At 42.5% G+C, this 18,096-nt stretch overlaps 1 protein-coding gene across 1 annotated transcript in view; it reads right to left on the bottom strand.

The window, feature by feature from the left end:
- Positions 1-9,596: 9,596 nt before the first annotated feature.
- The window catches only part of dse (dermatan sulfate epimerase), a 49,394-nt gene continuing 40,894 nt past the window's right edge, over positions 9,597-18,096 (bottom strand). The window contains exons 4-6 of the mRNA XM_079641817.1: positions 17,056-17,295; positions 15,309-15,516; positions 9,597-14,198 (exon numbers count right to left, since the gene is read on the bottom strand). Of these exons, the coding sequence (XP_079497943.1) occupies positions 12,449-14,198; positions 15,309-15,516; positions 17,056-17,295 (2,198 nt within the window). The 3' untranslated portion in view covers positions 9,597-12,448. The remainder of the gene's footprint in view (positions 14,199-15,308; positions 15,517-17,055; positions 17,296-18,096) is intronic.

Genomic DNA, 18,096 nt, shown 5'->3' with positions numbered 1-18,096 from the left:
CACACTTGACCCTCCCCCTGTAGCTGCAGGTTGAGTGTGTTTAGGTGGCCCATGATGTCGCACAAAAAGGCAATCTGTGCAATGAAATCCGGCTTTTGCATGCGTGCAAGTAGGTCTTTAGCTTTGCTTGATTTCTGGCTTGAGAGGAATTCACTCAACTCCTTTCGCAGTGCAAAGAAACGTTCGAGAACACGTCCTCGGCTCAACCAGCGGACATCGTTATGTTGCAATAGGTCTGAGTATGCGGCTTCCTGCTCTTGAAGCAGCATTTTGAACAGTCGGTGCTGCAGACCTGACGTCGAGCGAATATGATTCACAATTTTTACGACAGTCTCCATTGTTTCTTTCAACTCCCCTGACAATTTCGCACACAGAACTGATTGATGTATGATGCAATGCAGTGTGTTCACTGTGGGATGCTCTGCACATAAGCGAAATGCAAAGCCCCTTTCTTTCCCAATCATGGACGGGCAGCCATCGGTAACGAGAAGGTTGATATTACCTAGATCCAAACCTTTCTCTTCAAAAAAACTCCAAACTGCAGCGAAAATCACTTCACCTGTAGTGCTGGTTGTCAGTGGTAAAAGGCATAACAACTCCTCTTTAAAAACGTCACCATCGAAGTACCTCACAAACAGCGAGAGCTGTGCCGTATCTGTTGCATCGGTCGATTCATCGACAGCGAGTGACATGTACTCTGTCGATTTGAGATCGGCAATTAATGCTGAAAAACAGTCCTCAAACAGTACCTCTACTCTTCGACTTCCCGATGTGTCAGAGAGCGGTACTTGCTTCAAACGGTTCATTATATATTCCTTGTTTTTATCTCCTGCAAAAAGTTCATCCACCATCTCAAGAGTACACTCCTTCACAACTTCAGCGTCAGTGAATGGCTTTCTCTTTTTGGCTAAAGCGAACATCACTCATAGGGAAGCAGCAGTGGCCTTTTCCTGGGCTGTAGAAGCAGTTGTAAGAATAGTGGTTGATGCAGTTTAAGAAGATTTAAGTATTTCTATTTTACCACGTCTAGCTGTGCTACCAGGCGGGTAAGCAGCATTGAAGTTAGCAGCATGCTTGGTCTCATAGTGGCGCCTCACATTAGCAACCTTGCAGACTGAAACAGTTATTTGACATATTAAACATAAAGGTCTAGGATTGGCGTGCGATGGTAAAATAAATACAAAATCATCAGTCCATTTGGGGTTGAAGTGTCGGTTTTCACCGTCAATTTTCCGCCGTTTCTCTCCGCTCATTTTGGATCAGTAACGAGAGTAACGAGATTGACACGATATCGCGATAATTACACGCTGATCAGTCCAATGCAAGATTGCCTTTTAAGAGCTATTGAAGGAGAAATAATTTGGACTCATTTAATTCGGATAACATAATAGCGAACATATATTTACATTTATTTAAATGATTATAAAAATAAATTCTGTAATTAGAATTTTTTTTTTATATATTTTTTTTAATATTTTTTTTTTATATATATTTTTTTAATATTGGAATATGGAGTGCGTTCCAGGGGCCACGAGAAAGCTCCCCGCGGGCCGGATTTGGCCCGCGGGCCGCCAGTTGAATATCCCTGACTTAAACCCATCTCATCATTTGATACAAGAACTGCATATAAGGGGGTGAATCATCTTGATTATAACCGCCTCTTGTTTGGGACCGAGTATTTCTAACTCCTCCTCTTGTTGCTCAGCTGATCTTTTGGCTCTGGGGATAAGTGAAAGTCTCTGAAACACAGCTGGAGTCTTGTTAGTGATGTGGGCATTCTATGAGTGAACTAATGGATCCATGTCTTACATAATATTGTACTCCCCTTCCAACCAGAAAGGTGCCAAGTGTAATGAGCACAATCAACAATGCTATTCTGACTCTTATCCCTAGGGGACCCCACAATTGGTTTGGCTTTGTTCTCATCATCTCTATTTTAAACCTGGTTGTGTCCGTTACAGAATTTAAATAATGAGTACAAAAACAACATAACAAATTGGACTCTTTTTACAGATGTAAAACAAAAAATAGGTATTCACATTAATGTACAATCTATAACAATTTATAGACAATTTGTCTTTTGAGCTGTTTCTATCTTTATCTTATTTCTATTTATTGTTTTGTTCAAGCTCTGCCAAATCAGTCCTAACTCCCAATAATGTTCTGGAAGTTGCCAGTGAAGGGTGACAATGTGTGAGGTGGTGTCAATTTGCTCCTTTTTCTTTACCTTTAAACCGGAGCGCGTGTGAAGTTTGTTACAACCTTTCACGCTTCCGTCCACCGGGGATCAGCCCACTGTCTTTTGTGAACTTTCACCCTCACCCAATCACCTGGCCGAACAGGAGTCTCTTCTGGTGTCTCGTCTGGTATCTCTGTAGTTTTCCTAGCCTGCTGTGTAGACAAAACTTGCATAATATTACTCAGAGTTCTGACATATTCATCCACTTCTATTTGTCTAATATCTAAAACTGGACCACTCCCTCCTTGGAGAAGGCCCGAGCTTCGGCATACCTCTTGTTGACTACATGTTATTATTTATTAACTACAACGTCACTGAAATCAACATATCTTATAATCATGACACTCCCTCCTTTGAGCATAAAATGCTCAATTAATATTGCAATGATTACCCTATTCTGTACAGGACATGTAAAACTCATAACGTTGCATTAAATAAATATAACTTCTCTGTGTACCCACAAGGGGTACAAAAATATCGTATGATTTATGGTTTTCTGATGGTATAAATGCATATTCACTATAAAAAAAAATCAGCAATTAGCACTTCTAATAGTTTACTTGTTTCAATAATGGCTTTTGTAATGGTATTATGCGTCATCGTTGCTGCGAAAAACAATACCTCTGGTGTCGCTAATGCGTCTCGATAACTCTAGGATTAGAGGATTGGTTGACACTGCTGAACTAACATATGATAAAATAATATTTCTCCAAACTGGAGGGAAAATATGAACTATTCTCTCAGAGAGTGACCTGCATGAAGGGCTGGTGCCCCTAACTCAAATGAGATATTGCCTTACGCACAACACCACAAATCAGTAAAGTTACTCAAGAATAAATAAATAAAGACTGATTCCTGAAACTGTTGTAAAAACCCTACAACTTCTTCATCCAAGCTCTCAATCAGTGTTATGTTATTTAATCTGCGGCTCATGCCTTAAAACAGACACTTCAGACCGATTATAAAATTGTGTTTATGAGAAAAATGTAATCTGACTCCATAAATCAAATAATTGTTTGATTAAAAACTGCACTTCTGGCTAACAATAAATGAAGTTCCCCTTTAAACACAGCCCCGGTCTTCTGACGGGGTCCATCTATGTACTGGCTGGAAAATGTTGGGCCAGTCTCCGTCGCTCCGTCACTGTTCTCCCGTTAACAGTCACTCTCTAGTTCAGCTGGGTTCTTGTTGACTTCTTCACTGGTTTGAGACAAGCGACCCTATCGGACACCTCCCTTTGTAGCCAGACTTCACCACAGCAGAATCGAGTTTCTGTTTTCAGGTCTGGACAGCTTCACGTCAGGTGTATCGCCGCCCCTTGCATATTTTGGGTGGAAGCCCGTCTTCTTGACCTCACTAGTTGTGTGGACACAATAGTTTTCTGTGTGGGGGAACAACATCACTCGTAATGTATTTTCCTTCTCATAATTACAAAAATAGTCTGCTACTACTTCTAATCTGTGGATGCTCTGTGTAAATGCAATATTCTACTCACTATCTTTTAAATAACATTCAACCTCTCCCTCCTGTGGTGACATATGTGGCTCTATGTAGCTGGATTTCCAAATACTCGTTCTCCAGTGGAGTCCTCCCACACTCCTTCACATCTCTTCAGGAAGGCATACATGTCTTCCCCTGGTTCTTTTCCCAGGCTGTTGAGGGCATGTAAACTCCGTATTGTTGGGTAGATGTGACGAATAGCAGCCCAATAATTCGACCTGATGTAGTTGAATGGAGTGTCATCTGGGTCATTTGTGCAATTGGCCTCGGAATCTATTGCTCTCACTTCAAGTCGTCTTTCAATCCGTCCGAGCAGGGCCCTCATGTCTCCCAAGCACAGGTGGTCCTGGGCTGTGTATCTCTTCAGATCATTCACCCACTTCTGACCTCCTTTCGTGAGTGGAGGTAGCTTTGACACTAATGCTTCCATGTCCCTGTGAGTCCATGATTTGTATCGAAATCCTCCTCTTCCAGCCGCTATCAATGGCATGGAGGTATATGCACCGGTTCTTCGTTCTTCTTGTTCTCTCTGTTGTCTATCTGCAACAATGTCATTATGGGCTTCAACTGCCTTTCGTCTCTCTTCCATTCCTCTGTTGAGTTCCTTTTTCATTATTCTGCCGAGTTCTTCCACATGTAAGCTGTTTGTCAATCCTTGGCTGGCATCTTCCAGATGGAATACCAGACTTGCAACCATAGCTTTTCTTTTTTCAGCTCTGTTCATAGCAATGTTTACAGGTCCATACCAAGAGGGTTGTCCGGCTTTGATCCATGCGTTTTCCTGTTGTAGATATTCAGCATTCTCATGTTCAACTACAGCTTTTTCCGTTGGTCCAGGTTGATCATCTGCTGGAATCAATCCTCTCGTTTGCCACTGTTCTAACAGTTTCTCCATTTGGTTCCATGTCCTCTGTCTTTTACTTGAAACTGTTAGAGCATCGGATCTGATTTTTACCCTTTCCTTGATATCTGCAGTTGAGCCTGGCCCTGCGTCTAGTCTCAACTTAGTTTGTTTTGGTGACATGTTCTCTAATTATTTATGAACTTATCAAAGATGAAGCACTAATCTTCTGACTAGCACCTTCGTTGCTGTTCGTCCGAACTTTAATTTTCTTTTCTTTTTTTTGCTCAAAGTTTTATTATTTTTATAGATTTTTTTTTTTTTTTTTAAGTTTAAGGTAAAATATTAATAAAGTTAATTAATATATAAAAAATATGCAAAATTAAAATATGAAATGTTAAAATAAAGTTGTACCGTGTATGGTTTTGACTTAGAAATATGAATTTGGTTCAAAATCACAATGTTATGGTGTTTCCGCTATTTGGGTAATAATTCTGTACTACCACCAGAGTGCGCTATTTTAAATTCCAGCTTAATCCACTAGGGAATAGCTGTTTCAAAACTGACTCGTTTTTAACAAAGGAGAAACTTAGTTTCCTCAAAAATATCTTTAAAATAGGAATTTACACTATGGTTAAACAACACAACACATAACCGCCAAAACACATTTGCAAAGAAGAATATTCACAATGTTATGGTGTTTCCGCTATTTGGGTAATAATTCTGTACTACCACCAGAGTGCGCTATTTTAAATTCCAGCTTAATCCACTAGGGAATAGCCGTTTCAAAACTGACTCGTTTTTAACAAAGGAGAAACTTAGTTTCCTCAAAAATATCTTTAAAATAGGAATTTACACTATGGTTAAACAACACAACACATAACCGCCAAAACACATTTGCAAAGAAGAATATTCACAAAACCGCCAATACACATTTACCAGCAGAAGTACTTCCAATAGTTCTAACTCTAACAAGAAGTATGATGTTCTTTAGAAGATGGAATGCCTAGCCTCAGTGTGTTAAAGCAAACAGAGTACTTCAATTAGCATTTCATGAAATGGTGACTGCCGTGTGGCTCACCGTGAACATGAGGTCAAGACAAAATGGCAACTGGTTTTCCAACCTTTGACCTGAAGAACAAAGGGATTTGAGAAAACACCTGGAGTTGAAATTGGTGAGGTGATATTTTGTCTAGTAAATTCAACACACAACACTGTAGTTTAAAATAACATTTCCATTTAGTTTACAATGATAAATGGGCCTCATACCCTTACGTCATAGCCCTCTACCCATGTACGTAAATGTTTTGACTTTAAGAGCCAGTATGGTCATCTCTTCTGTTTAAACACGCTATTTATGGGACAAATAGGACGCTAAGCAAACACAATTAGAAGAATATCGTCTATCTAACGCACGAATGTCGCACTTCCTGCCGTAATCCACAACGCAATGTCTTGAAAAACAGAATGGTGTAACCACTGAGAGCTTCAAACTACTCAGGCCTTTTCCTTGAAATAGGACTTTTTTAAAACAGCCTCACGCTGTTGTTACACAAAACACTCACTCCAATAACCTTAGCTTCAAACTTTGGCTGTGTCTTTGCCTCAAGCAGTCCCGACTGCTTAATGGCCTAAAACCATTCACGTAAAACGTAAAACGCCACAAAAGACACATATAGTGATTGGCCTCTAGCCGACATGTACTAACAGACAAACGAATAGCATGCAGGGTTAAATAGAAAAAAAGAAATTGAACTCACCCTGCCTGTAACAAAGCAACGCCACGTGGTAATGCTACCAATATTTATCAATTTAGGCTTGTTTTAACTTAAATTGCACAGCTATTTTCAGGATCCGCTGGCCGCCGTCAAACACACAGAACTAACATTGTCCTACATTAACTATTGAAGAATTCGATATAACAGGTTTCTCCATACCTAGTTGATTTGAGCTCTCTGTGTGCTGAACGGATGCCAGCGGGTCCAGCAAGCAGCCTGCTGTAGTCTCTCCCGGTTTTGCGAGATCCTGGCTAGCTCGCCAATTGTTAAATATGTTCTTTATTCTCGCGTCCAGGAGAGAAGCTTTAAAATGAGACTAAATGGAGTCTCTGAAAAGATTCAAATGGGATACTTTAATTAAAAAAGGCGCGGTAGTGTTACAGACAGAATATTGTTGCGGCAGAAAACAGCTGTGATCTGGTTCTCCTGAGCAAGAAGAAGACAGCGGATCTCTCCTCCGGCGCTGCTATATATATCCTCTGCTGGCTCCTCCCCGCCAGCCGGCTCACCTCGTCTCCAATGTCCGTTATTGCATTTAAACAGAGGATAGGTTCTTTTCACATTCAATATATGCTTAACACGCCGTTTCTCCTCATATTCTCTTTCATCACTTTTCATTTAACACATTCTAAACGCTGTAATCAATACTCTAAACAATACTTCTCGGCTCGTTTGGTTGCCAGTCATTCCGGATGTTGTCACATGCTACTCTCGTCTGTAAACAATAATGTATTCAAATAAACTGTACTTTCATTTAATATTCAACATGGTAGTATCTCGACATCTATCGTTGTAGTGTTAAATCAGTAGGTTTCGGTTTTCACCACACCAAGTCATTTCGCTCCTCAATTCACCTCTTTAGGAAATCGTATATTAGCCACATGCTACATGCTAACCGTAGATGAAGGATTTTCAGAATAAAAGCTTAACTGCTTGTGCACAAGAATTTCTGGTTTTTCAGTATAAAAGAGCGTTTGAACTGACGGTATGTTTAAGCTACATTATACCATCAAAACATTGATTTTAATTTCTAACAAAGCCTAGCTTCCTTTGGCCTCCAGGAGAAAACGCCACTGAGTTCAAGGGATAATTCTCACCCACCTCTTGCTCTTGCCCTGCACGTGTATGTGCCAGTTGAGCTGGTTCTTCCACCAGCTCAACTCTGTCCCTCATCATGAATGCAGAAGGCTGGCTATCTGAACTCGCACCCTCATCATTCTCTTCATCATCTTGCACTTGTTCTAATCTGCTGCTGCCAAAAGGCTCTGTCAATTTGTGACATTTATATACTTCATCACCTGCGAGTGACTTCACCTTTTTTTCTCTTGCCTTCTCGGCCCCACCTTTTTCTTTTCGTTTTCTTTGATTTTCATCCATGTTTTTTCATTCTCCCTGTCTGCCGCGCGTCCAGCGCCATATAGACTGATATCTGCCTGATTCTATCTATATGGCGCTGCGCGCGTCTAATCCCTTCTCTTCGTGTTGCCGGTCTTTTTTCTTCTTCGTGTGTGATTATTTGTCAGATAAGAACCACACAACTGCATTAGCGGCCGCTGTCGCCCTCTGAAGGCCGTCAACGCAACTTAAATGATGACGTTAAACAAAAAATGTTTAAAGGGCCGGCCGTACGTCAACGGCCCTTGACGACCGGCCATTCTGTGGTTCACCAGATTCTACAGATGGCCAGCCAGTCCGTCCCTGCCGGCCAGCAGATGGCAGCATGTTGTATCCTGACATTCAAAATGGCCTCATAAAATAGTTGGCCTCATTCTTAGTTTGTTCATGGTTTATCAGAGCTGGACTCAAATACAAAGCAAACCTCTGCCTTTTAAACATGAACTAAATCACACATCACTCCCATCCCCCATGTGTCCTGACCAGGCCAGACAACAGAGGTCACTTTATATAAGAGGGGGGGGGGGGAGTTACACATCTGGACGTGATTATCAGCTCAATCAAAACAAAAGAACCCACAGCATTTTTGTGAGGAGAGGAATGGATTGACATTCTTTTCATTCCTCTCACTAACTGTGCAAATCCCCAGTTAGGATCTGCTGAAGTCACAACATCTGCAAGCCCTCAGCCAATGAGGACCCCACACTCAGAGCACTGAGCAACAACACAGATCACTGTTACACAGAATTCCTTTTTCAATAAAAAAGGGTTGTGAAATAAATGTATTCCATTAATGATAAAATACAGCAGTGATGCCTGATAGGTGCTTTGCATGGCAGTGCTTTTGATTATTGTGAGGATGCATCAGTCAGTACGACAGCTCAGAGGCAGGCTGTGTCCACTGTGATGGCTTGCAGAGTTTGCTAAATACTGTATCATCATTAAATAATTACAAGCTTCCAATGTTCACAAATCCATTATATAACACGTGCTTGGTGAATCTGAACCTGTCTGAAAACCGTCTCTACATCTGGACATTTTTTATTATGCTGTACTGATTTTGCCGGAAGATTGATTAAGTATTTACCCATCAAAAAGTATATTTATAAATATGAAACACTAATATCATCCAGTACTGAAACACTGATGATTGGACGTTGTTTTCCTTTACTGTGTAGGCCTACCTAGCGCATATTTAGTATGGTGCCCAGGAGATCTTAACACGTTATAGACTTGAAAGGAAAAGCCTTCTGATATCCAAATTCCATTGTGTTTTTATGACAACCTGATTATCGTCTTCCTTTTTTGCTATAGAGCTCCATTGTTAATAAGAACTAAAGTGACATGTGTCTTTGTCACCATGAACACACACTGTAGTGTATTCCTGATGACACGACACTCACAAGAACCCCAAATGATTCTGTTGATGAGAAAAGCCCAAAGTTCAAAAGTCACTTGTTGACCCGTTAGAGCAGGCTGTAATTTGTTGACATAATACACTTCATTAAAGTCAAGTTCCGTTGTTTTCAGTGTCTGAACTAAGTGTAATCCTGTATGTAGGCGGGACCGTGAGCCAGCAGGAAACAGGACACTGAAACTGAAGCTTCCTTTTTGAGTTTCTCTGAAAAAGCTTGAATAATGAAGATAAGTGTATCCTCCATGAGTTCTGCTGGACTTGCAATTATTCTGATTTCTAACTGTTGTGTGTCCGGGGTGGGGGTCTTTTCATGATGTGTTTGTCTGAGCTGCACTTTGGAGCTCTCTTTGCCCCTTCAATACATATATTGTATATTTAACTAACATTTCAGAGTTCACACATTCACTAGACACAAAACACAATGAATGCATTTGGTAATTTTATTTACAAATGGTAAAAAAACCACCATAAAAATATATCTTGCCTTCACATATATACATTTCAATGTTTTCCTATGAACTATGTCGACAGGACATGGGGCGCCTGCATCATAATGGCTGACCTCTGACCTCTGATACAGACCGGATACACACACACTTCACACACATTCGTTCTGAAGCTCCACAGAAGCTTTTACATCAGAGGAGGTCTGGTCTCATCCCGGTGTTCATCCATTCTGATTTGGAATCAGCTGTTTCTCCTGAATACCCGTGAGGTAGATCTTACCACTTTTCAACCATAAACAAACACATCTGAGATTTCAAGAATAACTCCCGGGGAAAGGTGAGGATGTGATGAGAATAAAGCCGTCCTCATTTTAGAAACAGTTTGAACAGTTCTCATTTTATACATTACAATTTACACAAATTATATACTTTTATACAAATTAAGCCCAATGAAGCTCATTTGTGATTTCAAGGCTATATACAAAATATTAATTATATATATAATTCACTATTATTTGGAAAATAAAGTTTTAAATTCTAGAAAGAAAATATGATGAAAGCAAAAGACATAACATTTTGTTTAAAGTATAGAAAGCTACAAAGAAGAATCATATTGAGAAACAAAAAGCATTATAGTATAAAGTCTATTATAAAACGGACAAGTCAAATCAAGCAATCTGATTGGTTCTTAGCCGTGATATACTGAGCGTATACCACGGGTAGAATTGTAAGTTACTTTTCACAGCAAGTCAGTATCCCTCCGCGTCTGAGAAAAACAGTATACCGTTGGGCTGAAAAGCACTGGAACAAGAAAGCAGTGGAGAAGTAACGGGGGAGAAGCCCTCCTTTTTGACGCAGCGGTCCAGACATAGACATCAAACGGCAAAACATATTCCGTGTGCAGTTCCTTTGGCATTAGGGCAGGGGTATCTAGATACTTTTGAAGGTTTAACATAATGAATTGTGCTACTTTTAAAGCAAGCAACGATGTTTTCAAATCTGTAATCAAAGAGGTCTGCAAAAACGCTATCGACCAATCAGATTGCTTGATTTGACTTGTCAGTTTTATAAATATATTTAAATTTCTTCCGTTACGAAACAAACTTACAAAGCATAAAATGGAAACATTTAAGATTAACTTCGACCTCCGGGGGGGTCTTACTATAGTATGGAGGAGTGGATTGAGCAGTGCCTATCTCCAGAAAAAAGAGCACCTAAACTACGACATGCAGAGCTCCGTGAAGAGCAGGTAGACCAACTGGAAAAGTACCACCATTCAAAAGCTTTCTGATGCGGGTCTTGAAACAAAGCAGAGAAATTATGACCGTTAGTGGCCACAGGTGCGAAAGCTCTCTCCAGAGCTACTGGAAGCCCAATCTCAGGGAAAGTCTCGAGAAAGTGGAGCAATATCCTCGCCACGCCAAGCAACAGCCTCGAACAACCTCGACCTATACAAGTGACCAAGTAAGCCATGCTACTGATGCTGGACAGTTTTTCAGTGGGTGCACAATAAACAGCAACATACACATTAATGTAAATAAATAGCCAAATAATCGATCAACGCTCTCTGTCTAATATGTTCGCTAGCTGTTAGTGTTGTTGCATAGCAACCACCTCGCACTATGTTTTGTGCAGAAGGCAACGGAGGGACTATTTTATTTTGAACATCATTATTTACTAATAAAAACTATTTAAATTAGAGTGTGTATTCTTCTTTCATATTGCCACACTTGGTAACCGTTTTATAAAAGCAATAGCTCACTTCAGGCCGTGATATATGCTCATTGTATCACAGCTAAGGGGTCTGTCGACCCTCCGCTTCGCGTCGGGCCGAACCACGCCCCTTAGCTGTGATACAATGAGCATATACCACGTCCTGTCGTGAGCTATTGCTTAAATAATCATAATGTGAAGAGAATAAAAGCCATGATGTGATGAGAATAAAAAGCATAATATAAAGAGAATAGTCCTAATCCCAGAGAAAGTCTCATATGAGATAAAACATGATGTCATGGTTTAGTCTCTGTCCTCACAGATAGAAGCTATACTTCACTCGTTCCAAGAGTAGCAGCTGACAGCTCGCCTGTGACTATGATCAAAGAGATAAGGGTTTCAATGATCATCTTATAATGCTATCTTTCAAAAATTGGGACTTTTTGCTTGTAAAAATACTTTTTTAATAGAAAATATTTTCATTATCAGAATCTTTCTTGAAATCTCAGATATGTTTTTATAAAAGTGGTCTGCATATTGTTGTCTGTTTGCCAGCTCATAGCACACACGCATTTACACAAGTTGTGTTCATTAGCATATTATGCAGACACAAGTTATAAACACGGGTGGAAGACTAGGAAAGTTTGAGTGGTTTTGGAGGTTATTGAGGATGTTGAATCCATTTCTGACATTTTCAGGATCAAATATTTCAGTTTTAAACAGAAAGTGGCAATAACTGTACTCCGGGTGGGCTGGTTTTGATGAGTTTTGGGCCGATTTTAAAGTTTTAGGGGACTCAAAACTGCCATTTAAAAGAAAAAAATAATGGTTGCTTTTGTCTGCATGTGCTAATTAATGCTATTTATTCTAATGGTGCAAATAGTCACATTTCTCGTACGTGTGAACCTACCTGGCAATAAGCCGTTTCTGATTCGGAACATATGCAGGTGAGCATCCGGCAGTTTCTATGTGCTGTGACCCCTACTATACATTTCTAACATAAAACTTTGGGTCCCTCAACATTTCCGGGTTCACTATACTGGCAACTATCCTTTTGTGTTCTAAAATCTGCCTCAGACTGGGTGTGGGGGCCGCATGGGGTCATTGGTCTGTGGTGTGTTAACACTTTGAGTGAGAGCAGGAGGAGTAGAGGTACAGTAGGATGAAGCAGTCGATCAGAAGGATGGTGTAGAAACATCTCTGCGTGTGCAGACTGCGCCCCCTCTGGAAGCGGGTCAGCAGCACGGCCAGCAGCAGGAAGAAGGTGGCCGTGTTTAGCAGGAGGAAGAGGCGGATGTAGGAGGCGGTGCTGGAGAGACCCTCGCTCCCCTCCGTGGCCACCATGTGAACCTCCTTAAATTTGCGGCCCTTGACAAAAGCCCCCTTTCTGTTTTTGCGACCGTCTGTATAATCCATAAAGGCCCGCGAGTCGCCCTCCCCCTCCTCTTGACTGTCCTCATATGTACGCTTTGAAGTCCTCTGTCTCGCCTTCTTCTCATTCACCTCAACCTGTGCGAAAATGTCAGGTAGAGTCTCAGACAGCTTCTCCCCAAGGTTAACTTTCCTCCCCCCTTTCCCTCTGCCCTGTTTCTTGGACATAGCAAACATCTTCTCTATGACCTCCTCCGTCTTCTTCTTGTCTGAGAACTGGAGCAGGCGCTCTGCAGTCTTTCTGAAGCTGGCAGTGTTGAGAACCCGTCCCAGGATGTGTCTCTCCATCTGCTGGAAGACGGGCTTGACGTGCTGCAGGTTGTCCTCCACCACGTTGACGTATTCCTCCACTTCCTCAGGGGAGCTGTCCTCCTCAGCCGCCGCAGACTTCTCGAAGACGATCTTCTTGTGGTCCACCAGCACCATGGCGAACAGGGGCTTGCTGGGGACCTCTCCGGTCAGCAGGTAGATGGTGTAGGTGTGCTCCTTGGTGGCCAGGTAGATGTCCACCCTCTGGTCATCGCCACGCAGGCTGAAGCTCTGTACATCCACGCCTGGTCCATAGAAAATGTAGGCAACCCTGGTGTGAGGGTACCTCAATGGCATAGTGACGTTCACATAGTTGGAGCCATTGTACGGGTAGCCTCTAGGGTAGTTCCAGTAACCCACCACCCCTTTGTTACTGTAGCCGGTGTCATCCATCCAGAACATCTTGTAGTTATCCTCCCCGTGGGATACGAAAGCTCCATGAACACCATCTATCTTGGTACTCTGGAAAGGCAGCTCCGTGTTGTGGAAGAAGGCACTCATCGCCCTGGTGGGGCTGTCCGGGTCCAGGTGGATGTGGTCCACCAGGAGCAGGAGCTGTGGGTGGAGAAGGAGCAGGTTCCTCTGGAAGTTCCTGAGCTTCAGCTCGGGACTGTAAGAGGAATGTCCCTCCCCTCGGATGAAGACCATGCCCTGCCTCTCCATGGCAGCCTCCACTCTGCCCTGGGCATCCGCCGCCAGCCCCACCTTGTACTTCAACCACTTGGAGTCGCAGGCCTCTGTCACCTGTCCAGCCCACGGCTTGAAGCAGCTCCCTGGGATAGCAGAGCTGAACAAGAGCGCGTTGTTCAGCAGAGTGTACTTGGGTCCATACAGAGCCTCTGTGATGAACGGGACCCCGTTGGGCACAAAGGTGAAAGTGTTCTGATCAGGGTGCTCGTGGCCAGCGTTAAAGTTCCTCCACCCTTTGATCCACTCCTTGTACTTGTTCTTGTGAACGATGTCGAAGATGGCCCGCCCCCCCAGCTTCCCAGCCTTGAAGGACAGAAAGGTGCGGTTGGTGTCTGCAGGTAGAGCGCTGCCATACGTCACCACCCCCCAGTCCTCAAAGTGGTGAAGTTGAGATGTTCCGAAATCTGATGGAGGCTTCGGAAACAGTCCTGGATCATACCTGCAATTACAAGAGAGGACGGATGTCAGAGGGGTGAAGAACCAATAAAGACATCAATCAAAAGCTGCTGACAGTGAGATGTTCGAATACTGTACATCAGTGTTTCCGCCAGACCAGGGCTGAGAGGGCGTAGAGGGCGTCCACCCCGAGAGCGGGTATCTATAAGGGACTTGAGCCGTCCCTTATAGATACTGTCTTTTTACGTTAGTGGGCCGGATCATTTGGCTCGGCTCTCTTAAAGTGCCGGCTCCCACACGGCTCCCACACGGCTCTTCATATTACCACAGTTTACCTGGAGCCTCAGTTTCGCCGCTGCGAGGCTCTGGTGCTCGCAGCTCACGCACGTGCTCCATTAGCACCGCTCATCGCGTCCAAAACGTGCACGCTCCGTGTTGTCCAGTAGCAGGCACCGCCGATGTCAGGGAAACGATCTGCAATACTCCGAAAATAATCCCACCAGACTCCTTTGCCCCTCCTTGTCCTTTTTCCTTTTCTTCATTTCAAGCGATAAAAACTCTCGATCTTCTCTCAATTATTAATATTTTTGGACGCCCTCGGCTTGAGTTCAGTGCGTCCCGAGCTGAATATATATAGTCAAATAACGGCAAGACGCCCCCCTGGCGGAAACGCTGCTGTACATACATTGTAGTTGATATTTCTCTCAAAATACAAGAACCCTAATCCCAATTGGCCTATCGAGTAGTTTTTGAGTGCATTTCCCCAGTGTTATACCCCTGATGTGGAATAACTCTGCCTGTAAACGTAATCCTTTGAGTAATATCAACTCAATATAGACTCCATTGCAATTTACGCTTAATATTTATTTCAATTTATTTTTCAATCTGTAAATAGTAACAGCTACTTCTACATTTCTATATGGTCTTTTAAAATATACTGCAACTTAATTTCTTTACCATACTCCATAAACCTGTTTCTGATTCAGATCTTTCGGATTCTTTCTATTCTCTCTTTATGTAATGTGTAAGTCTACTCTAATGAATCTGCACTATAATCTTGCTGTTGTAATACCGTACATTTCCAAATAAAGGAATTCTGATTCTGAAGATAAAAATTGTATTTCCTTGAATGAAACCAAGTGGAGCGTCTCACCAGATGAACTCTGTGTGGAGGGTACACCATCGCTGGCCTTTCCCCGCCTGCCCCGGCCCCTCCATCACCCTGTTCTGATGGATCAGATCTGCCAGCCAGTTCCCACTGCCGTTACGCAACACATAGCGGTCCAAGAAGACCAGCTGGCTCTCTGGCCCGTAGAACCAGTTGTAGTTAGAATCTGCAATGGCCACCGTCCGCTGAAATCCTGGTGAAAACACAGGGGAAACTTTATTGGTGGACAAAAAGACAAATAATATATACTCGTGGATTCATCTTCCTATTATACACACATGCATTTCCAAACATTTGGACTACCTATGTTGCAAATGTATTACATTTTCAATTTACACACGGCATCTATTGCACGTCTTTCCGTCCTGGGAGAGGGATCCCTCCTCTGTTGCTCTCCCTGAGGTTTCTCCCATTTTTCCCTTTAAACTGTGGGTTTTCTCTGGAAGTTTTTCCTTGTACGATGTGAGGGTCTAAGGACAGAGGGTGTCGTATTGTCATACTGATATTCTGTACAAACTGTGAAGTCCACTGAGACAAATGTAACATTTGTGATATTGGGCTATATAAATAAACATTGATTGATTGATTGATTGATTGATTGATTGACTGTGTGATGAATGTGTGGAATCTTTGTCAATTCCAACAAACTACCACACAGAGCTCAGCACAAATAATTTTCCCTGAAGTCACAGATATGTTACAAAGATGCTCCCCAGCATGAACCTCAGCCCCGGCTGTGACCCGGCTCAGTCCACAGCCCAGCGCAGATTGTTGGCACTGATTTGTTGTCTGTAATTATGTTAGTTATCTCACTCTGCTATCTCACTCTGCTGAGAGGGTTCTTAGAAACCAGCTATAGAACAGTCAATTATTTGCCAGGACAAACAATCATAAACAGAAACCCTGGAGCAGCATCCCTGTAAGCGTGGCTGGACACTGAACACATCATCAGAATATTTATTCCAGGAATGGAACAAAAAACTTGACAAAAAAAATCCCAAATTGGGATCAACAAAGTATATCTTATCTTATGACCAAGTGAAAAGTGGCGCTGACATTGAATCCTGTCTTGAAGCTCTGATTTTTAATGCACACACACAAGAGGTTGGAAGGTGTGTGTGTGTGTGTGTGTGTGTGTGTGTGTGTGTGTGTGTGTGTGTGTGTGTGTGTGTGTGTGTGTGTGTGTGTGTGTGTGTGTGTGTGTGTGTGTGTGTGTGTGTGTGTGTGTGTGTGTGTGTGTGTGTGTGTGTGTGTGTGTGTGTGTGTGTGTGTGTGTCTTAGACTGATATGTTTATGGGGCATGATTGGACAGTGGATAGCACAGAGGCAGACAGGAAGGAGGAGGAAAGCTGAAGAAAGCTACAGGAAGTGTTGGCGGGGGCTGTGAAATGTCCGAGCCTGAACTGCAGCCCCTCCTCTGCTGCTGCCCTTCCCCTGACCTCCAGACCAATCTCTGCATTAGACACCTTTCATATATCCATTTCCGGGAAACACCTTTAAAAAAGTATGATAATAATAACAATAATAATTACTTTAATTTATATAGCGCCTTTCATATACGCAAGGACGCTTGGATGATAAAATAAGATACACTATAAAAACGGAAATGTTGACTTAATAGAAACACATAATAAGAATACATATAAAATAAGGAAAAATAAGAACAAACCTGTAGTAATAGTATGAGTTGAAATAACAACAATGACATGAAGTGAAACGATGGGACGTTTACCTGGCAGGACGGTTCGGTACAGGAAGGCGAAGTGCTGCAGCAGCCAGGGGTGGTTGAAGTGGCTGATGGAGAAGTGGCGCTGCACCAGGAACATGTACTGGAACAGGGAGCGGGTGGTGTAGGTCCCGTAGGCCACGCCCTCATACAGGGAGCCGTCCGTCACGTCCTGCAGCAGCACCATGGACTTCTCCATGATGGACAGCACCTGCTTGGTCCACAGGTAGGCCTCCTGTAGGTAGCCTGCAACACAGGAACACAGTGTGAGCCCCCGACCCTCATCTGTTTGAAGGGCTGCATCAACATGTTTGGTTTGAGCCGTAAACTGAAGCCAGCACACTGAGCTGAGCTGACAGCCGTTGACCAAACTATACCATAGTTCATCTCAGTATTCATTTGTCCACAGTCGACTGTGCACTCGTGTGCAATAAACCTGCAATGTGCAATATAAACACTTATTTGCAATTGTACTAAAATCACTTTATGTAAACAAATACATCTTTTCATAAATGTCCCAAAACTCTTTTATTTTAAGGCTGCAATACTTTAATATGCTTTTTGTATGTCACTTAGTTTTACTTAATGTGCTGCTACTAATGTTTTGGCCATGGTTGTGTACATAATTGTCTTTATTTTAATTGTATTACTAATGTCTGCTTTTCTTTTGTATTATTTCATACTTTACCTGTTATGCCACTTGTGCAGTGACTTTGTAAAGTTCCCCGCTGTGGGACTTAAAAAGGAATTCTGATTCTGATAAACCATGGGGAAAGAAGAAGGTGATGAACAGATTCACATCTTTAAATGACCACGTCATTATATATGTAAACTGTCACACTCCTAAGTTATGTCACGTTGGTAATTTTGTATGTTTGGGTTTTGCTGTCATGTTTTTCTCCTGGGTTATTGTCTGGTCCTTTTCCCTGTGTTTTTCCTCCCGTCGTTAGTTTCCCTGGTGTGTCTAGTTCAGGGGTCGGCAACCCCTGGCACGCGTGCCAGCATTGGCACGCGGCACCGTAACCAGTGGCACACTAGGAATAAGTG

Source organism: Notothenia rossii (genome assembly GCF_949606895.1).
Source record: "Notothenia rossii genome assembly, chromosome: 8".
NCBI classification, from domain to species: Eukaryota; Metazoa; Chordata; class Actinopteri; order Perciformes; family Nototheniidae; genus Notothenia; species Notothenia rossii.
This window is presented reverse-complemented; position numbering and strand designations above follow the sequence as displayed.